Source organism: Hyperoodon ampullatus (genome assembly GCF_949752795.1).
Source record: "Hyperoodon ampullatus genome assembly, chromosome: 4".
Taxonomy (NCBI): domain Eukaryota; kingdom Metazoa; phylum Chordata; class Mammalia; order Artiodactyla; family Ziphiidae; genus Hyperoodon; species Hyperoodon ampullatus.
This window is the reverse complement of record NC_136917.1, coordinates 59,752,051-59,773,996: the sequence shown is the minus strand read 5'-3', so window position 1 is coordinate 59,773,996 and position 21,946 is coordinate 59,752,051. Positions and strand designations below refer to the sequence as shown.

Below are 21,946 nucleotides of genomic sequence, written 5' to 3'. Positions count from 1 at the left end.
TGGACATCACCAGAAGATATGGCTAAAGTCCTAAGGAGGGGCAGCCTGAGTCAGAAGTAAAGGGAATGACTCTGGCGGTCCAGTGGTTAGAACTCCGAGCTTTCACTGCCAAGGGCCTAGTTCAATCCCTGGTCAGGGAACTAAGATCCCAAAAGCCAAGCAGCATGGCCAACAACAACAACAACAACAACAAAAAAACAAAAAAAGAAGTGAAGGGAATGAGAACTAGGCTAGTCAGCTTCTACTGTGGCCTAATCTGGAGTCGACTGGAGGTGTGGGGTGACGTCAGGGTTTCCATGTTATGTACTGAACCTCCTTCCTGTGCTGTCCTTTCCTCACCCCTTGCAGGCTGCAGGTCAGCTGGGTGTGGTAGAGGGGAAGAGGGCCCCCAGGGAAGTCCAGCTACCAGAGGCTCAGAAGCAGAATCAAGGTAAGTATACAGGAGAAAAGAGAGGGCACCCAGGGCTGTGGCCTCAGAGCAGGGTTTTTGTTCTGTGGAAAAAATAAAATGGGAGTCAGCTCCACCCTTTTCACCACCTTAGTCTCAGTCAAGGCCTGTCCTCCTCCCCTGAGGTGTCTGCTAGAGGTCTAAAGTATTCATGACCACAAGGAGTTCACCGCCCCCATCCAATCTCTTGCTTGCTTTGTCTGGGTTTCCCCCAGCTGGTCCAGTAAAGGTAGGAGGGGTGTAACAGAGGAGGCTCTACCTGGCGTTCCATCATGGAAAAGGTAGAGGCTGTCCAGTCCTGGGAGAAGAGTTGGCTGTGAAAACGCATCTTAGCTGCAATGGCCTCCACTGAGGAGAGGAGAGAAGGAAGACTGAAAGCAGGCAGATGTTGGAGATCTCTCAGGCTCCCAAAGAAGGAAAGGGAATGTCTCAGGGACCCTGGGATATGCAAGGGTGGGTGGGTGGCAGCTGGGAATGGGATATTATCTCATTCTGCTTGCTATTCCTTGAGCTGAAGAGTGTCCCTAGGGCCCAGGCAAGTGAAGAGGCAGCTTGGCCAGGGATGGGGGTGGGTCACTTATAGAATGGGAGAAGGCAGAAAGGCCCAGGTTGGGGAGATGTAAGCCTATGCTGAGGAGGGGGCTGCTCCATCTGCAGGAGATGGATGGAACCAATGGACCACAGAGCTGACCCTTTCCCTCTCCCTGGGTCAAGCTGAGCCAGCCACGGGGGCTGGGAGCAGGTGGAGAGCACTCACTGAGGCAGGGGTTTCGGGAGAAGGACTCTTCCAGCCTCTCACACTCCTCCTGCAGATTGCCACTGCCTCGGCAGGTGCAGCTTAAGGCAACACTGGCATTGACATTGCTGACAAAGTTGGGAGTCATGGCAGTCCCTATGGGGTGAAAAGAGGATTGTCAGTGCCTAAGCCAACCCTACCTTCAGCTCCCATCCTCTCCCACCTGTCTCAGGACCACTCCATGGGGGTTCAGTCTCCAGAGCATTTTCACCCTCCCCCAGGCTGGCCAACCTGCAGGCTTCCTAAACATGCCCCCCAGCCTCACCAATCAGCCCCATGTATGCTCGCAGACATTTGGACTGCTCTGTTGCACAGGTCCCTAGGATGTCCATGGGATGGCAGTGGGTCTGAAAATCCGCCAGGCGCGATCTGGAAGAAGGGAAATTTTAAGAGTCCCTATTGATGGTCTGGCCTGCAGCCTTCACCTTGCCACAGTGTCACCTTGCTGCCCCTTTAGTTGAGATGCCCATCTTCATGCCAAATCTGCCTCAGCCTTTTTCAGAGCCTGGCCCATGGCTTCCTCCTCAGTGAAGCCTGCTCCTGTCACAATTAAATGCACCATCACCCCAGCCTCCACAGCATATCACTCTGAATTTGGGCTCCACAATCCCTAATTATGAGATCTCAGGCAGTTTCTTTAGCCTCAATTTCCTTGACAGTAAATAGAGATGAAAATAACACTACCTTGTGGATTTTTGTGAGGATGAAGTAAGAGAATACATGTATAGCATTTAACACAGTGCCTGGTATACAGTGAGTGTTCAGTAAATGTTAGATATTATTATTTTTAACACTCATCCTACAATAGGTAAAGCTGGTTATCTTCAGGGGATGGAATTATGAGTATATTTTTGTGTGTATATTTGTGCACTTTTCCTTACATTTTGCCTTGTGTTAGATTGGTGGTTTACATATCTGTCATCCCCATTCAGCTGCAAACTCCTTGAAGGAAGGGACAGTATCTTAGTCATCTAGCCCAGCACTTATTATGTAACAGTAATAGTAATATTGGGTTGGCCAAAAAGTTCGTTCGGGGTTTTCCATTAAAAACCCAAACGAACTTTTTGGCCAACCCATAGCTCCCAGCATAATAACAGGCAGCATAACAGAGCCTCTAGGAGCACAGGCTCTAAGCCAGACTTCCTATGAAGGAAATCCAAACCTCATTAACAAACCTGACTTACTACCTAGGTGGATTTGAGCAAGTTATTTAAACTTTCTCTGCTGTGGTTTCTTCATTTGTAAACTAAGGATGATAAAAAAAAATAGTAATAATAGCAACTATCTTATAGGGTTCTTGTGAAGCTTAGATAAATTAATAGATGTTAAGTACTTAAAATAGTACTTAGCCCATAGTAAGTAAGTACTCAGTAAGTGTTAGTATTATGATTTTTGAGAGCTCCATGTAATATCTTACAGAAGAGGAAGTGGGACTCAGAGAGGCAAAGTAACTCGCCCAAGGTTATACAGAGAAGTAAGTGGTAGAACCAGGTTGCAAAACAAGGTTGGTGTCTGATTTTGTTTACCTGGCGAGAAAAAAGACTGGAAGGAAATGCTCCCCAAATTATGGTAGATTACCTCCAGGTGACAGGTTTTGAGTGATATTTTAACAGTTTTATATTTCCTAAAGTTTTTATACTCTCTATATAATTTTATTTTATTATATTTTATTTTTTTATAAAAGAGTTTCAGAAAGTATCCAGGGTAGCTACATGGTAAAGTCGGTTCATGGTGCCTTGCGGGGGGGAGGGTGGTTCAGACCCAGCCCTGCCCAGGAAGGAGGCGTCAAAGGAGTGGTGTCCACCCCGCCCGCCCGCACCCAGCACCCGGCACCTGCACAGCGGGTCGGACACGCATATGTGCCACAGCTCCAGGCAGTTGGGGGCCTCCGATGGCAGTGAGCAGCTGGGGGCGATGGTGTTGCGCCGGCGCTGCCCGCAACCCAGGTCGGTGGGCGCGCACGGGCACAGCAGCAGGCCCTGAGCGTGGGGCTCCGACGCCTTCTCGAAGAAGGAGCGCAGCTGCCTTTGGCAAGTGTGGCGCTGGCAGCGGGACCTGGAGCACGCCTCCCCGTACGCCTTGCGCAGCCGGTCACACTTGTCATTAACAGTGCACATCATGGCGAACTTGAGGCAGAGGTCCGAGTCTGGGGGGAGAGGGGCACCAAGTCAGCAGTCCTCTCTGCAGACGTGCAGCCCAGCCTCCCCAGGAATCCCGGCAACCCTCTGATTTCACGAGGACGGTAGTGGGAAGGCACTCCTGTCAGGGAGGACTGCCCCGAATAAGGCCTTTCCCTCTACCCACAAACAGTATCAGGTATTCGCGAGCCTCTCCCATCCTGCTCCTCCGTTTGCCTAGGTTTAAAAAACAAAAGCCATATACATCTAACCAAACCCTTTCCTCAATCCTATGCAATGAGTGAGATCCCATGGTGGAAATTGTAACCAAGAGGCCCTACAACATTCTAAAGTACTTTCTGGGGAATTCCCTGGCAGTCCAGTGGTTAGGGCTCCCCACTTTCACTTCTGAGGGGTTGCATCCCTGGTAGGGGAACTAGGATCCTGCAATCCTCCTGGCGCAGAAAAGTACTTTCTGGATTGTCCACAGCAGATGCAACCAAATTCTATTTAGGATTTTGGTTTTGCATCTGTCTATTCTGCCCATAGACACTGACTGATGCATTTCATTGACTGATGCATGCATAAAACCCCCCATACTCTGAGTCTTGGGAAATTATGGTGATATTTCTATTAACAGAATATTCCAGCAGTCAGAACAATGGAGTAACTGGAATAGGTTATTCCCAGATTCCCTGTAACCTAGAGTTTGTAATACATAAACCTCTATGCTTTTCTCTCAAAGTTCTAATACACAGTACTGACTGTACAACAAAGCTCACATCTTTCTCAAAAAGAGAGTGCATGTGTGTGTTCCTTTCCAATTAATACAACAGCCTCACTTTCCTGAAAAACATGCATCATAGTCCTTGCCAGACAGATGGCTCCCCACCCTGAGTCACCCCTGAGGAGTCACGCTCTCTCTCACCATTTTCCCTGCCCAACACCTCACCCATCCCATTAGAATGGCTGAAAACAAGCAATTTCCTAGTCTTCAGGGACAAAAAGCTACTCTCCTGGCTGCCTCGAATTAGGGTAAGTACTCCATTTCAGCACTTTTTTTTATGGGACTGCTGCCACTCCCACCAAAGCCTTTGTAGAGATCCACCTTTTGGAACCAGGGAGCTCTAATGGGCTCTCTTGGAATATCTCCCTAATAACTATTGCTCTGTGTTGACTCGTGAGACTAGATCATGCGGCATAGCTCAGACTCTCACCCTGAGAGTGCTTCTTTAGTTACCTGGCAAGCTAGAACTCTCCCCCTTCATTCTCCCAGCTTGTGTTCCCCACCAGCCACCCTTCCCTCAGGGTCCAGGCCCTCCCATACCCCAGCCCCAGCTTGCCTTCCACACCTGGTTTGAGCATGTTCAGTTTGCTGAGATTCATTTTCCAGGGTTTTCTGGTCACTGTGTCTTCATAGGGAGAGACATCCAGCTTATAGTCACCTAGAGACAAAGGTGGGGAGCACCAGAATCCTGAGGATGGGGCTGGGGGTGGGAGCAGGAGGGGTTGAGGCTGCTGGAGAAAAAGAAAAGGCATAGTCTCTACCTAAATAGCTGCATGCTGGGCAGAGGAGAGAAAAAGAACAGGGCCATAAAGGTATAGGCTAGGCTTGACAAATAAACTGGGTTTAATGATAAGAATAATAAAGCTACTGTTTGTGGAGCACACTGTGTACTGGGCACTATGGTACAAGTGGAAAAAAATATATATATATACACATACAATTTCACTTAGTCTTCATCGAAGTCTTTGGGTAGGTAAAAGGAAACTGAGGATAAGAGAGGTTAATTCACTTGCTCAAGTTCACATAAGCTAGTAAATGGAGCCAGGATTTGAAACCTGGATTACCTGACTTCAGAGTCTCTGCTCCTAACTACTACAAGTATCGCCTGTGGGCACATAAGCAGGCAAGGGGACTCTGTCTTGTTTTCTCTTGCTATTGGAGAAGGGGCAGTGGTGGACTCTGTTCCAGCCTGACCACTTGGCTATGGAGATGCATTGCATGCTGCAGTCATGCAAATGAGACTAGATCTGGAACTGAACCTGACTGAGAAAAGCAGAGAAGGGAGAGAAATGATCTGAAAGGAAACACATCTCTTTCAAACACCCCATGGGGCTGTGGGCTCCTTAAGACCTTATAAAATCACTAGGTCTTACAAAATCACTGCACACACAACATTGTTAACCAACTATACTTCAGTTAAAAAAACAAGATGACTGCATAGCTCATACACATGGTAGGTGCTCAATAAATGTTGAAGACAGAGGTGAGCTTGCAGGGATGTCACCCAATAGGCCTTTGTGAATGTCTTTAGGCGGGAAGGGATATAGATGATATCAAGCAAACAGGAAAGGATGGTTTGGATGCTTGGGAAGACCTGGGAGCTCCCAAGGGAAAGAGGGGGAGACAAGAGGATTCAGGGAGAAGTCTCAGTGGAAGTTCTAAAAGAGAAGTGATTAGGATGAGGAGTGGAAATCAGGGAACAAGGAGAGCTTGTTTCCAATTGCTTGCTGTGGGAGGATAATACAACCTCACCTGTTGCCTTGTGACTTTTAGGCCCCCTATGAGAGGACTGTACTTTCCCACGCTACTGTAAGTCTTGGCCATGTGACTTGCTTTGGCCTGTGGATTGTGAGCTAAAGAGGCATAATCACCTCTAAGTTTCAAGAACTAACATGTGGTGCTGCTTGGCTCTTTCCCATCTACCATCCTGGATCCTCAAATGAAGAAGACAAGTGGAGTAAAGACAAAGCCAACTCATGGGACTTCCCTGGTGGTGCAGTGGTTAAGAATCCTCCTGCCAATGCAGGGGACACGGGTTCGATTCCTGGTCCAGGAAGGTCCCAAGTGCCGTGGAGCAACTAAGCCTGTGCGCCACAACTACTGAGCCTGTGCTCTAGAGCCCGCGAGCCACAACCACTGAAGCCCGCATGCCTAGAGCCCGTGCTCCGCAACAAGAGAAGCCAGAGCAATGAGAAGCCTGCGCACCGCAACGAAGACCCAACGCAGCCCTAAATAAATAAATAACAAAATTGTCCTCCAAAGCCAACTCATGGAAGCCCACAGCAGATGTGTAACATGAACAAAAGATATATTTTTGTTGGTGAAAGCCAGAGATTTGGGGTTGGTTGCATAATTTAGCAAATTCTTATTAAAAATGTAATTGGTCATATAATGGAATCTAAAAAAATAAAATGGTTCTGATGTGCCTAGGGGCAGGACAGGAATAAAGACGCAGACATAGAGAGTGGACTTGAGGACACGGGGAGGAGGAAGGGTAATCTGTGATGCAGTGAGAGAGTAGCATTGACATATATACACTACCAAATGTAAAATAGATAGCTAGTGGGAAGCAGCTGCATAGCACAGGGAGATCAGCTGGGTGCTTTGTGACCACCTAGAGGGTTGGGACAGGGAGGGTGGGAGGGAGATGCAAGAGGGAGGGGATATGGGGATATATGTATACATATAGCTGATTCACTTTGTTATACAGCAGAAACTAACATAACATTGTAAAGAAATTATACTCCAATAAAGATGTTAAAAAATGTAATTGGTATCTAGAAATGGAGAGCTGAAGTAACAAAAAAAGATCTAAAATAAGTGGTATTGGCTTTGGGACTAGGTAGTGGGTGGTGAATAAGCTGTTACTGGGGGCTGGGAAGATGGCAGCCCTCATTATGCAGTGGCAAAGCATTTGGTAAAATCGTTGCCTGCAATAACGTGGAAGGAAGATGATGTACTGAGTAAGCTTGTGCTTTAAGGGGAAGAAGCTGAGAAGCTGAAGATTACTAATATGTCCTGATTGCTGATAGCCACACTTGGCATGGTACTACGAGAAAGATATAAGCTCAGAGAACTGACCAGTTTACGCACAGAGAGGAAACAGAAAAGAAAGAATACAGAAATTCTAGGATCTGCAAAATTAAGAAATGCAACTCCTTCTCATATTGAAAAATGCATTGAGTAATAAGGTCAATTACAACTCAGCCTTGGGCCAAAGACCAATTCAAGTTTGTGGCTATCATGCCCTTTGTGGAGATCTCTCACTGATTAAGACAGTATCCGATAAATCCTGCCTGTTGGACAAATGTTCTCAGGGAAAAAAGACTAAGATAGTGGCTCTCCCACAGAAGCTTGATAAGGGCAAGGTACCTCTGATTAGGTCTCAAAAGAGATGTATGTCTTGAAAGGGATTATAGGAAAGGCTACTGGCACATGAGGTGACAGAAATCAGACATAAAATGCAATTATGTTTTGAGAGAGTTGTACTGCTAAGAGCCACCAGCCTGGATTAAAAGAGACTCTTAACTATTTGAGACTTAAGATGCTCCAACATTCCTCAGGTAGGAAGCAAGTGGAGAATGCTACTCAGTCCCTAAGGAGGTCATAGTCTCCAATGCCCTTTCCAGATGTAGCCCAAGAAAATAATGGAAAACAAAGGACCTTCCAGGGGGCTGGGAAACTCCTGGGCTTTTGCTCCTCAATGAGCAAAAGTAGGGCCTTATTTAAGAGCAATCCCTACTCCCAGGGAAGACAGCCCTTGCAACAATTGTGTGGCAGGACTTCAGAACTGCTATGAATCAACGTCTACTGTGTGCTTCCCATTACTCCTCTTTCTACCTGAGAGTTTGTTGTGCTTCTCCTGTCCCCATTCCATTACTATATATTGAGTATAGATGGGAAGCGGATGACTTTTTAAAAAAATTTATTTATCTGTATTTTTGGCTGTGTTGGGTCTTCATTGCTGTGTGCGGGCTTTCTCTAGTTGCAGCAAGCGGGGGCTACTCTTCATTGCGGTGCACGGGCTTCTCATTGTCGTGGCTTCTCTTGTTGCAGAGCATGGGCTCTAGGCGCACGGGCTTCAGTAGTTGTGGCACACGGGCTCTAGAGTGCAGGCCCAGTAGTTGTGGCGCACGGGCTTAGTTGCTCTGCGGCATGTGGGATCTTCCTGGACCAGGGCTCGAACCCCTATCCCCTGCATTGGCAGGTGGATTCTTAACCATTGTGCCACCAAGGAAGCCCAGCAGATGACTTTTTAGTGCATAGGTTTCTAAATTAAGAGAAACCACATCCAGACCTGATATAGAAATTATCACAAGATCCTAGACTCGGAGCCTGATGTCCTGCTTAGATGGAATTCTTAGGCACCTTCCTTAGAAAGTGAGTAGGTATATTTTGCTTGTGAAAGGGAGGGAAATGAATGTTTTGACCAACTGGTGGATTACGGTAGATTGCATTATTGTTTACAATTATTTTTGTCCTCCCTGTAAGACTATACATCCTCATTTATTGCCATGTGATTTTCAGTGTCCCCTGTGGGAGGAGTATACTTCCCCTTCCCCCTGATGTCAGGTTTGACCACGTGATTTGCTTTGTCAATAGAATGTGAGCAGAAGTATTTTATGTAACATCTGAGCAGAAGCTTTTAAAGGCATCAAATGGTTCTGCCATTGCTCATTTCCCTCTGCCACGAGAAGGGAACATCCCAGATAGAGGCTGTACTGGATCCCAGAATGAAGAGGACACATGACACAGCCAAGACAGAACATGAGCAAGAACTTAACCTTTGTTTTACAAGACCCTGTTGTGTTACTGCAGCACAGTCTAGTAAAAGCTGACTGATACGGAAAGGGATCTCCAGAGTCAGAGGAAGCTCCTCTCTTTGGCTCTTCCAGTGCCTTCCGTCTTTTATCATATCTTGTCTGGTTAATGAATATCCTCTCTGTTAAAGGCTGGACCAGGACACTGCCTCCCAGTCTCTCTGAACCTATGGATTATGTTGTATTTGCAGCCTGTTTATGAGTTAAGACCATTTCCCTCCATTTCCTCTCCATATCCGTCTGTTCCAGGAGCTCCCCATGTTGGGCCTTAGCTTGGTTCAGAGACCTTCCAAGAGGCAGCTACATGTTTCCAGATAAAAAAAAGGGGGAAGGACTTCCCAGGTGGCGCAGTGGATGAGAGTCCGCCTGCCGATGCAGGGGACACGGGTTCGTGCCCTGGTCCGGGAGGATCCCACATGCCGTGGAGCGGCTGGGCCCGTGAGCCATGGCCGCTGAGCCTGTGCGTCCGGAGCCTGTGCTCTGCAATGGGAGAGGCCACAACAGCGAGAGGCCCGCGTACCGCAAAAAAAAAAAGGGGAGGGGGAAGTAGTGAGAAGGGAGGGCAGTACTGTGGGGCCCAAAAGCATACTGCCAATTCCTCCTTCCATTTCTTACTGACGTCAAATGCAGAGCTTCATTATCATCCCTGTCAGAATCTACCATGTGGCCCATATCCAGCAGGATTAAAAAACAACTCCCGGGGCTTCCCTGGTGGCGCAGTGGTTGAGAGTCCGCCTGCCGATGCAGGGGACACGGGTTCATGCCCCCGTCTGGGAGGATCCCACATGCCGCGGGGCGGCTGGGCCCGTGAGCCATGGCCATTGAGCCTGCGCGTCCGGAGCCTGTGCTCCACAACGGGAGAGGCCACAACAGTGAGAGGCCCACATACCGCAAAAAAAAAAAAAAAAAACAACTCCCAAGAGCCATCTTCCCTAGCTTAGCCCACTCTAGGATGGGGGCCTCACCAAGGCTACGGGCAGGGTGAACGGTCCAGTAGATGTCCAGGCAGGTAGCTTGGTTCTTCATGCGCCGATGGCATGTGCAGCTCATCAGAGAGCTATTCCTGAGTTGCTGTGCTGCCTCCATGCAGTCATCAGGGACTGAAGGCTCCTCTGCAGGTGATGAGGTGCTTATACTAGAGGCACAGGAATTCAAGTAGTGGTAGGTAGCACTGCAAGTGGGATCAGCCTGGCACTTCCTCCTGGCCTGGATACAGCTGTTCATGAGCCGGCCTTCTGTGGGGAGGTGGTCCCCTATGGAGGGAGAGAGACCAAGTGAGGCTCACATAAGGTCAGAGTAGCTGTCTGGGAGAACCTAGTCATAAGCTAGGGTGGGGGGATTCTGGATGAAATCTTTAGCAGGAATGTCTTGGGGTGGCATAAAGGCCTTTAGCAGGGAGAAAGAAGTCCAGTAGGAGTAGAGGGTCTGCAGCTGTCACAATCTGGACAGAAGAGATCAGGCTCAAGAAGAGGTGGGGGTTTGATGAAGACAAGCTGCTAAGCCTCCTGGGAGGGGGAGGGGAACATTATTTGAAGCTGAGCCTGATGGCCCAGCCAGGCACTGGGAAGAGGGCCCTGAGCAGAGCTATGCCATGGACAGGGACAGCATCATAACCAGAGAGTTGAGAATGTGCATGGGAGTGCTAAATGACAGTTATTAACAACTCTGAGTCTTCCATTAAAAGTCACTTAAGGGGGGCTTCCCTGGTGGCGCAGTGGTTGAGAGTCCGCCTGCTGATGCAGGGGACATGGGTTCGTGCCCTGGTCCGGGAAGATCCCACATGCTGCGGAGCGGCTAGGCCCGTGAGCCATGGCCGCTGAGCCTGCACGTCCAGAGCCTGTACTCCGCAACGGGAGAGGCCACAACAGTGAGAGGCCCGCGTACTGCAAAAAAAAAAAAAAAAAAAAAAAAAAGTCACTTAAAGGGAATTCTCTGGCAGTCCAGTGGTTAGGACTCGGCACTTTCACTGCCGGGGCCCAGGTTCGATCGGTGGTCAGGGAATGAAAATCCTACAAGCCGCACAGCGCGGCAAAAAAAAAAAAGTCACTTAAAAATACCTTACAGTGGGAACTGGTTGGGGTTGGGGTGGGGGGCTTTTATAGATTCTGTCACTCACTCAGGAATATCAAGGTTGGTTATAGTTCAGCTCTGGAGAAAGGCCCTGCACCCTAGGACTTAGGGTCCCTATCAAGTGGTAATAGCACACCATCATCCCCCAGTTTTTCAAGGCAGAACATCTAGGAGTCATTCTGAATTCTTCTCTTTCCTTCACATTCTATGTCCAATCCAGTAAGTCCTGTCAACTCCACTACATATCTGGAATCTGTCCACTTCTCTCCACATCTATCACCACCTCCTTAGCTCAAGCCACCATCAACTCTTGTCTGAACTAGTTGAGAGCCCTTATTGGTCTCAGTGATTCCACCTTCCAAATTCATTCTACCATACCATTCAGCCATCTTTTTTTGTTTTCCAGCTTTATGGAGATATAATTGACATACAACATTGTTTAAGCTTTAGGTATACAACATGATGATTTATGTATATATTGTAAAATGTTACCACAATAAGATTGGATGTGTTAACAATAAGATGCATTAAAATGAACACATCCTTCACTTCACATAATTACCTTTCTTTTTGTTGTTGCATTCATCTTTCTTAAGAATTTTTTTAGGTTGGAAAACATTTTTATTGGGGTAAAATTCATGCCTGGTGATCATTCTGAAATGTATAGAAATAGCAAATCACTATGTTGTACACCAAGAACATAGTACTGTAGGTCAATTATACTTCAAAAACAAACTCATAGGAAAATAAATCAGATTTGCAGTTACCAGAGGCAGAGGGTAGGGAGGGAGAACTGGATGAAGGTAGTCAAAAGGTACAACCTTTATTTATTTATTTAAACATCTTTATTGGAGTATAATTGCTTTACAATGGTGTGTTAGTTTTTGCTTTATAACAAAGTGAATCAGTTATACATATACATATGTTCCCATATCTCTTCCCTCTTGCGTCTCCCTCCCTCCCACCCTCCCTTTCCCACCCCTCTAGGTGGTCACAAAGCACCGAGCTGATCTCCCTGTGCTATGCGGCTGCTTCCCGCTAGCTATCTGTTTTACGTTTGGTAGTGTATATATGTCCATGCCACTCTCTCACTTTGTCCCAGCTTACCCTTCCCCCTCCCCGTATCCTCAAGTCCATTCTCTAGTAGGTCTGTGTCTTTATTCCCGTCTTACCCTAGGTTCTTCATGACCTTTTTTTTTTTCCCTTAGATTCCATATATATGTGTTAGCATACGGTATTTGTTTTTCTCTTTCTGACTTACTTCACTCTGTATGACAGACTCTAGGTCCATCCACCTCACTACAAATAACTCAATTTTGTTTCTTTTTATACACACTTTATTTTAAAAAGAAAAAGAGAAAGAAAAAAATTCATGCAACATAAAATTAATTATCTTAAAGGGTACAGTTAAATGGCATTTAGTACATTCACCATGCTATACAACCATCACTTCTAATTCCAATTCATTTTCATCACCCTAATAGGAAGCCCATACCCATTAAACAGTCACTCTCCATTCTCCCTTTCCCCTAGTCTCTGGCAACCACTAGTCTGCTTTCTGTCTCTACACATTTACCTATTCTAGTATTTCATGTAAATAGAACCATAAAATATATACTCTTTTGTATCTAGCTTCTTTCACCTAACATGCTGTTTTCAAGGTTCATCCACATTGTGGCATATATCAATATTTCATTCTTTCTTATGAATAATATTTCATTGCATGGATATACCATATTTTGTTTACCTAAACGTTAGTTGATGTACATTTGGGTTGTTTCCACCTTTTGGTTATTGTGAACAGTGCTAAGTGAAGAATCATGTACAAGTATTTCCTTGAATACCTGTATTCATTTCTCTTGGGTGTATACGCAGGAGTGGAATTGCTGGGTCATATGTAATTCTATGTTTAACTTTTTGATGAACCACCAAATTGTTTTCCACAGTGGCTGCCCCATTTTACATTCCTACTAGCAATGCATGAGGGTGGTTCCAATTTCTCTACATACTTGCCAACTCGTGTTTTCTGTTTTTTGCTCTGTTTTTATAGCCATCCTGTGGGTGTGAGGTAGTATCTCACTGTGGTTTTCACTTGCATTTCTCTAATAACTAATGATATTGAGCATATTTTCATGTGTTTGTTAGCCATTTGTATATCATGTTTGGTAATAAATTAATTAAAGTATAACATATAGAAAAATACATAAATCAAAAATATATAGTTTAATTTCAAATTATATACACCTGTGTAACCAGATCTCCAGGTAAAGAACCAGAACATTACCAGCACCCCAGAAGCCATCTGCCAGTCACCATCTTCCCAACAAAGCAAATATAATACAATATCCTGATTTCTAACATTAGCAATTTGTTTTGCCTGCTTTTCAATCATACAACATGTGCTTTTGGTGTTTTGGCTTCTTTTGCTCAATATTACGTTTCTGAAATTCACCCACACTGATAAGTATAGTTGTAAACAGCTTATTTTCACTGCTATATAGCAACCCATTGTGTGAATATAACATAATTCTAATACTGACTAGCATTATATGGGATCATCTCTTAAAAAGTGTAAATCAGGACTTCCCGGGTGGCGCAGTGGTTGAGAGTCCGCCTGCCAATGCAGGGAACGCGGGTTCGTGCCCCGGTCCGGGAAGATCTCACATGCCACGGAGCGGCTAGGCCCGTGAGCCATGGCCGCTGAGCCTGTGCGTCCGGAGCCTGTGCTCTGCAACAGGAGAGGCCACAACAGTGAGAGGCCCGCATACCGCAAAAAAAAAAAAAAAAAAAAAAAGTGTAAATCGGATGATCTCATTTCTCTGCTTAAATCCCTCCAACAGCTTCCATTGAACTTAGGTTAAGATCTAGTTTATGTGCCTTGGTTTACAAAGCCTTGTAAAGACCTGGTCCCTGCCCACCTCTCTAATCTTACCTCCTAGCTCTCTCTTCCTCTCCCACTTCCCTCCATCTACACTGGCCTTCTTTCTGTTTTGAATGCTCTTCCAGCTGATCTTCACATGGCTGGGCCCTTCTGGTCATTCAGTGTCATCTCACAAAGGCCATCCCCAACCAACCAATGTAAAATAGCCCCCCAGCTACTCTAACACACTGTTGTTCCAATTCTCTGCATAGCACTTATCACCACTTGATATTTTTTTACTTCATTTTTTATTATCTCCCCAGCTAGACTTCCATGTCTATCTTATCACTACTCTGTTGCCAGTGCCTAGAACAGGGCTTGTTCTTTGTAAGCTCCTACTAATATTTAAAAAATGACCACATAACAGAGACATTTTATGAGCCACCCTGATAATGTCTCTGGGCCCCTTCTCTCTACTTATAATCAAAGAGTCCCAAAATTAGGAGGGGCCTCTGAGTTTAGGTAGTCCAACCTTCTCTTCCAATCACATAATAATCAATTAGATTACTTATTAAAATGCAGATTTCTGAGCCCTAGCACGAACTACCAAAGCAGAACCTCTGGTGATAAAGCCTGGGAATCTGAATTTTAGTAAGTTTACTGGAGAGAATGATGTAACCTAAAGTTTGAGAATTGGTGCCATATCCAATGTGTAAAAAAAGACAGGATCAGTAGTACTGATTTTTCCTTTTGCTTCAGGTTCCAATATGCCTCAGCATGGCATTATTACTCTTTTAATTTAAAATTTTGGTATTTTGTTCATAATGTATTTTTGGTATTAATTTTGATTTTTTAAAAGGGGGTTGGATTAAACCAGATTTTCTCAATGCACGGGACGGGGAAGAGAGAGGATGGGCCCCTTTTGGGGGTGTATCAGAATTTCCAAAGGGAATGTGTGGTTCAAAAAAGCGTATTTACAGACCTACTAGAGAATGGACTTGAGGATACTGGGAGGGGGAAGGGTAAGCTGGGACAAAGTGAGAGAGTGGCATGGACATATATACACTACCAAACGTAAAACAGATAGCTAGCGGGAAGCAGCCGCATAGCACAGGGAGATCAGCTCGGTGCTTTGTGACCACCTAGAGGGGTGGGAAAGGGAGGGTGGGAGGGAGGGAGATGCAAGAGGGAAGAGATATGGGGATATATGTATATGTATAACTGATTCACTTTGTTATAAAGCAGAAACTAACACACCATTGTAAAGCAATTATACTCCAATAAAGATGTTAAAAAAATCACATAAAAAAAGCATATTTGACAATTTCATATGTGGAAGATGAACAAAAAAACTTTTTTTAATGCAACTAGTTTTTTTATTAAACTTTTTATTTTATATTGGAGTATAGTTGATTAACAATGTGTTTGTTTCAGGTGAACAGCAAAGTGATTCAGTTATATATATATACATGTATCTATTCTTTTTCAAATTCTTTTCCCATTTAGGCTGTTAAATAATATTGAGCAGAGTTCCCTGTGCTAATACAGCAGGTCCTTGTTGGTTATCCATTTTAAATATAGCAGTGTGCACATGTCAATCCCAAACTCCCTAACTATTCCTCCCTCCAACCCTTCCCACCTGCTAACCATAAGTTCGTTCTCTAAGTCTATGAGTCTGTTTCTGTTCTGTAAGTTCATTTGTATCATTTAAAAATTCTGAAATTTCAAATTTTATCTAAGGAAGACATGAGATTTTTATTTTTATCAAGAAGGGGACATGCATTTAAACAGTTTGAGAAATGCTGAATGTTTAAGATGTTACTTCTGGTAGGTACCCAGAAAGTGCTTGCTTTAAGAAACGTAGCAGGTCCAAGTCTCATTGCTTTAACTGGACTAAATATTGAGTCGTAACAATTTTCAAAAGTAAACCTCTCTCATTTCTAAGCTGACAGTTCACCAAGTCTGAGTAGTAGTAGATTTAAGGGCATTGCAGCTCAACAAAAGAAGGTGGGGGTCATGTTAAGTTTCATCATTAACAGGTGGTAACTTGTTCCACTAAATGGTCATGAGGAAGGTATTTAAAGTTTACACCTGATCCTGACATACAGCCATACTGTTAGGGTTAGTGAAATTTCCTGGGCAGTCCAATCAGATCGGTAATGTCTTGCTGCTCTGATTTACTAATGAAGTCAGTCTGGACAGACCAGTACTTTCCTTCCTTCCTTCCGTATCTGTCTCTCAGCCAAGATTGCACTTCTGCAGTCCTACTTTGTGGGCTGAGGTCATGTGTAGATATGTGGTCTCTGACTCACGATTCCCTCCAGGCAGGCTCTGGACAGGAGCCCCACAATGAGATTCCATGCACCCATCCCACTCCCAAAGGCCATGTGCATGCTCCTTGGGGGAATGGCATAGTTCTAAAACCCGGCCTTTAACTATGTATTCCACAAAACAACCTATTGTGGATTTATAACAGGGCAAGGCACTGTGCTGGGCAGCTTGCACGTTAAGGCCATCTTGCCCACTAGTGAGTTTTCCACTCCAATTTAAATAATAATAAAGTATATCCTGAAGAGGGGGTTTGTTGATGGTGAGCAATACTCTCAACCACACAACCAAATAATGATGTTGGCAAGTTCTGGGAAGCAGTTTTCAATCTTAATTTGTGACGTCAGTTGTGTTTGTTTGTTTGTTTTTTCCGTGAAAGTGCAGAGTGCTAACCACTGGACGGCCAGGGAGTTCCCAATGACAAGTCAGTCCTAACAAAAACTTCTCCAGCTTCACCTGTACCTAGTATACACTTCCGCAGTCCTTACATGGGGTGGAAGAGGTGAAGCCCATGTGGAGCAAAAGGCAGTCCTGCTTCTGACTCTCCCAGCCCCCTAGAGATGCTGTAGTGGTAGTGGCCTGGCTGCCGGCTGTTCTGTGACTGTACAGACGCACTTCAAAAGGGGGAAGAGGGGGAACGAGGAGCGAAGAGGTGCTTGGGTGCCCTGGTCATGGCTGGCACTCAATCTACAAGTTCAGTCACTGGACTAGGCGTGGAACCCAGCCCCTTCCTGACACCCTGGGCTTCCTCCTCCAGTTCCCCAGGCTCGGACAGACGGACGCCCCGCACCAGGGAGCAGTGTGGGGCCTGAGACCTCTCTGGGCACTGGTGCCGGTACGTGTGCCCACCTACACGGTCACCACCACCACCCCAGCCCCCGCCCCCTCCCGCCCCAGCCTGAGTGGACTCCGCGGACGCACAGACGACACTCACCCGCTCGGAGAAGCAGCGGCAGCAGCAGCAGCAGGAGCGCAGGCAGCAGCGGTCGTGGGCTCGAGGGGTGCGCCATTGGCGGGGTGCGCACGACGACTGTCGGCGCCCCAGGGCGCTCTGCCTGCACCAGGCGCGGCGTGCCCTCTCCCCTCGTGCTGGAGCTCTGCGAGCGGTGCTCCTCCGCCGGCACCTCCCACCACCGCCTCCCGCCCCGCCTCGCGCGTGCGGCGCCAACACGCTCCCACCAGGGTCCCGGGCGCCGCCCTCCAACTCCGAACCACGCACCACGCCGACTCTCCTCCTAGACCGGCAAGGCGGGGGTGAGGGCGAGCGAGGGCACGCGCCCCGGAGTGGCCGGTCTTTGGCTCTGAAGAGTGCTCCACCCGAGCCGGCCCACATGCTGTCGGCCGCCAACTTCGTTTAGAGGAGGACTTCTACCCAAGACAGTGTGGAAGCTGTCGATGGAAACTCGCCATCTCTGGGGTCCAGATATTTATTTTTAATAAAAAAGCATCCTGTCTCACTTTCTGGAATCCCCTCTACCACCAAGGAGCAACCAACCCAAATGAAATAACAAAACTTGAACAAACGCACAAGGGCACTTGCGTTTCAAGTAAATTTTTTTTTAGAATTTGCACATCTGTGATTTCATTTCGCCTCGTAAATATCTTCAAGGGTGAGATTCGGTTGTTGTTATTAACCCCAAGATTCTGCAAAGATGGGTCCCAGACAGGTGAAATGGCTTTGCTGGGAACAAACCTGAGGCCAGATCCCAGGACCTTTGCTAGACTAGACTCCTCCAAAATTTAGCCCCTTCAGTGTCATGAGGGAGGATGGAAGGATCAAACTTCCCTCAGACTAAATTGTAGAGATCTCCCTGGACAAAAGATCACTGAGAAAGGTGGCTAGAGAGACCATTTAGGGGCCTCATCATTTTCAGATGATGGTTAAGAGACCAAGCTACTCTACCAAGATTAAATACTTAGGAGAACCCAGGACTTCTACATATAAAGATAAGGGTATTTATTAGACTAATTGATTGAGCTGATTCCCACCTGCTCCCAGGATAAAGACACACAGAATGACTTGGAAGAATGAGAACTAAACAGTACTTAGAGAAGACGGTAATGAAAGGAATTGGAGGGTTTCCTCGCCTAACCCTCCAGCCAAGCCCTCTCCTACTTCCACAGCCCACCTGGCAGAGGGCCAGGAGGGAGGGTACTGAGAAGTGCAATATAGACCTCTGAGATTTATTGGCTGCTGCTTCTGAATATGGCCATCCTGCTGTGGCCTCTGGGGGGCATTTGCCGATGTAATCAGCCCAGAAAGAGAGTCATTCCAGCCAGGGTGTAAATCACCCTTCACAAAGCTAGGAGAGAGACATGTGGTCCTAGATAAGGAAGGAGACTGATGTGGCCTCTTTTGCCCTTTTCTCCCTTCTCCTGCCCAGGGGGAGCTGATTCCTGAGCTGTAATGCACTTTAAATGGAGTTTGTGCTTCATTTTAATCTATATCTGCCCTGCCAGTCTTACAGGAGAGCTGTGAAAGTGAACATCTGGCTACTCAGCTTTTGTACAGGGCCTGTTTTCCCCCAGTTGCACCCTACCTCTGTGTACCTTTCCCAAGTCCTTCCCTCCAGTAAGATTAGAAAACCTGTGGCTGGGGAGCTGACAGCCCCCACTTTCCACTTCACTTTGGCAATAGTTTCAAAATGGGGTTTACAAGGCAAAAGGTAACAATTTCAGGTCGTTGGGATGCTAGGAAAGGGTGCTCTGAATCAACAAAGATGTGGGGTGTTCAAGGGGTGTCACTTCTGCTCACTCTCTCCTTCAGCAACCAAGGCAACTCAAGTTTGGGGTAGGAGGGTAACTTTAGAAAAGGCATTTGCTCAGGGTGCCTACTCAGTGGGTCTACTCAGTGCTCTCCCCACGAAATAGACCAGGAAGGCAGGAACAAGGTCAAGCCAATGGGCTGAAAGCAATACCCAATTCCACCTGTAAAAGGCCAGCCTCTTTTTGAGAGTAAATGAGATACTTGGAGCATATTCCTGTCTGGGCACTGCGGTGGAGAGCTTGACATCACTGGGCCTTTAATGAGAATTGGTAACCAAGGCTAGTGGAGGGTTGCAGAAGCCTCTGCAAATACATATGACTCCAAGACTAATATTGACAGATCCTCCAGCACACTGTCTCCCCACCAACCATGTCCTCTGTGACTTACCAACACCGGCTAGATAAGCAGCATTGTCATTGGGAACCTTGTGGGTAATGACAAATGAGCCAATCCTTTCTACAAAGATGTTACTCTGGGCTTCCCTGGTGGCGCAGTGGTTGAGAACCTGCCTGCCAATGCAGAGGACACGGGTTCGAGTCCTGGTCTGGGAGGATCCCACGTGCCGCGGAGCAACTGGGCCCGTGAGCCACAACTAATAAGCCTGCGCGTCTGGAGCCTGTGCTCCACAACAACAGAGGCCACGACAGTGAGAGGCCCACGCACCGTGATGAAGAGTGGCCCCCACTCACCGCAACTAGAGAAAGCCCTAGCACAGAAACGTAGACCCAACACAGCCAATAAATAAATAAATAAATTTATTAAAAAAAAAAAAAGATGTTACTCTGCCATCATTCAATTCAATAATGTCTTTTGAGATTGATTATGGGTCCAGCTTTGTGCCAGGTGCAGAAATGATTAAGACACAAACTGCCCTGAGAGGACCTTACAAACCACTGATTGGGGCTCAAAGATCCAAAGACTCTGTATCTAACTCCACTTTCATTTGTAATCTTGTTTTTCTGCCTTCTATCAAGCCCTCTCTCACCATTGAACTTTAATTCCTGTTGCTATCCTTAGCTAATCCAGGGTGTTAGCAGTTTAGTGAAAAACAGTTAAGAGAACAAGCTTTACAGACCACCTGGTTTCAAATGCCATTTCCAACACATGCTGGGTAATCTCGGGCATGTCACTTAATTTTTCTGTGCTTCAGTTTCTTCATCTGTAAAATTAATAGCAGCATTCACTTCATATAACCATTGTGAGGATTAAACAAGTATACACTGAGTAAAGGATTTAGCTTAGTGCCTGGCACATAGTGAACACGGAATGATATCACCCCAGGAGGCAGGCAGGAGTTAATTGTTCTATGAACTCAGCCACCCCCTACCACTGGACCTACTGCTTTGGAGCTAAGGCTAGTTCTTCTTCCTTTTGCTGAATATACTAGAGGGCCAGAGTGCTTGTAGGGATGGGAACAAAAAGAATCATTTTCTACCTTGTCAGTTTCTTGAGGGCAGGAACTGTGTCATATTTGAATGCCTGTGGTGCTTAGAATTGACATCCCTAGAGAGAAACTGGTGTTTCCCTAACATTTGCCTGAACTGAGTGGGGAAAGAAAATCATCCACGCCCCCCACTTTATATGCCTGGTAAGGAAAGGGAAACGCTTCCCTCTCTGTAGCAGAGGTCAGCCAGGTCCTGGGGCTGAGAATCAAACAGGAAGCAGTATTCAGACCAAAAGGTTTCCATTCTTTATTACCTGACTTCATGATGAACGAATACCAGTCAGTACAAGGACACCAGAGCAGAGCTAAGCCCCTATATAGCCTCATGTGGAGGTTCCTGGGCTGGGGTCTTAGTGTCTGCCCTTAGCCTCATTTCTCAAACCCCAGCAACCCTATGGTCCTGACTTCTCAAGAACCGACAATTGAGGCTCTTACACATGTAACACCTGATACAGTGCCAACTTAGAAAGACACATTGTTCATTGATGAGGATTTGGTAACAGCAAAATCTATTAACGGTACAGGCTCTGGAGCCATCTCGGCCTGGGTTCAAATCCCAATTCTGCCATTAATTAACTGTGGGATTTTAAACAAGTTACTTGAGCTTCCCTGGTGGCTCAGTGGTTAAGAATCCGCCTGCCAATGCAGGGGACACGGGTTCAAGCCCTGGTCCAGGAAGATCCCACATGTTGCGGAGCAACTAAGCCCGTGCACCAAACTACTGAGCCTGTGCTCTAGAGCCCGCGTGCCACAACTACTGAAGCCTGCGTGCCCAGAGCCCATGCTCCACAGCAAGAGAAGCCACCGCAATGAGAACAAGAGAAGCCACTGCAATGAGAAGCCTGCACACCACAACACAGAGTAGCCCCCCGCTCGCTGCAACTAGAGAAAGCCCGCGTGCAGCAACAAAGACCCAATGCAGCCAAAAATTAATTAATTAATTAAATTTTTGAAAAAAACAAGTTACTCGATCCCTCTGTTCCTCAATTTCTTTATTGGTAAAACATGCATAATAGTGAATACTTGCCTCACAGGACTGTTGTGAAAATGAGTTTATGTATATAAAATGAGTTCATGAAGTCTTGCACACAGTAAACAACTGAAAAGTTGTTAGCTACTATTATTATTGTTCCTGAAAATGACATGAATTAAGTGATGTGGTACCTATACAGTGGGAAGATATTACAAGAAACTATATGGGAAAATGTTGCCTTTTAGGCAAATATAATTTTCCACAAAGTAGATAGCTGATTAAGCCCTAGTTTTATGTGTTGCAACTCAGAATTTCCATTTAAGATTAATGAAACATGAACACTTGTGCACCAGTCTCTTCCCAGGTAGTGAATTGCTTCTACCTTTCTGGGGAGAATTATCAGGAAATGACCCACTATGGTAGGCAGTGAGTCAGGTACCCCTCATCACACTTGGAAGTGGAGGTGCTTCCAGCAGTTTCCTGCTCAGGCAACTAGAAGTTCCTGCTTGGTGGGGGGAAGTGTGTGGAGTGGGACA

At 46.2% G+C, this 21,946-nt stretch overlaps 1 protein-coding gene across 1 annotated transcript; it reads right to left on the bottom strand.

The window, feature by feature from the left end:
• Positions 1–402: 402 nt before the first annotated feature.
• Positions 403–17,236, bottom strand: GFRA3 (GDNF family receptor alpha 3; the record flags this gene model as incomplete). The annotated part of the gene is made up of 8 exons (XM_079703664.1): positions 403–492; positions 708–796; positions 1,206–1,340; positions 1,510–1,613; positions 3,078–3,390; positions 4,714–4,806; positions 9,934–10,221; positions 17,161–17,236. The coding sequence occupies 8 exons, from the start codon at positions 17,234–17,236 to the stop codon at positions 403–405; spliced, it is 1,188 nt and encodes a 395-aa protein (XP_079559790.1).
• Positions 17,237–21,946: the final 4,710 nt, after the last annotated feature.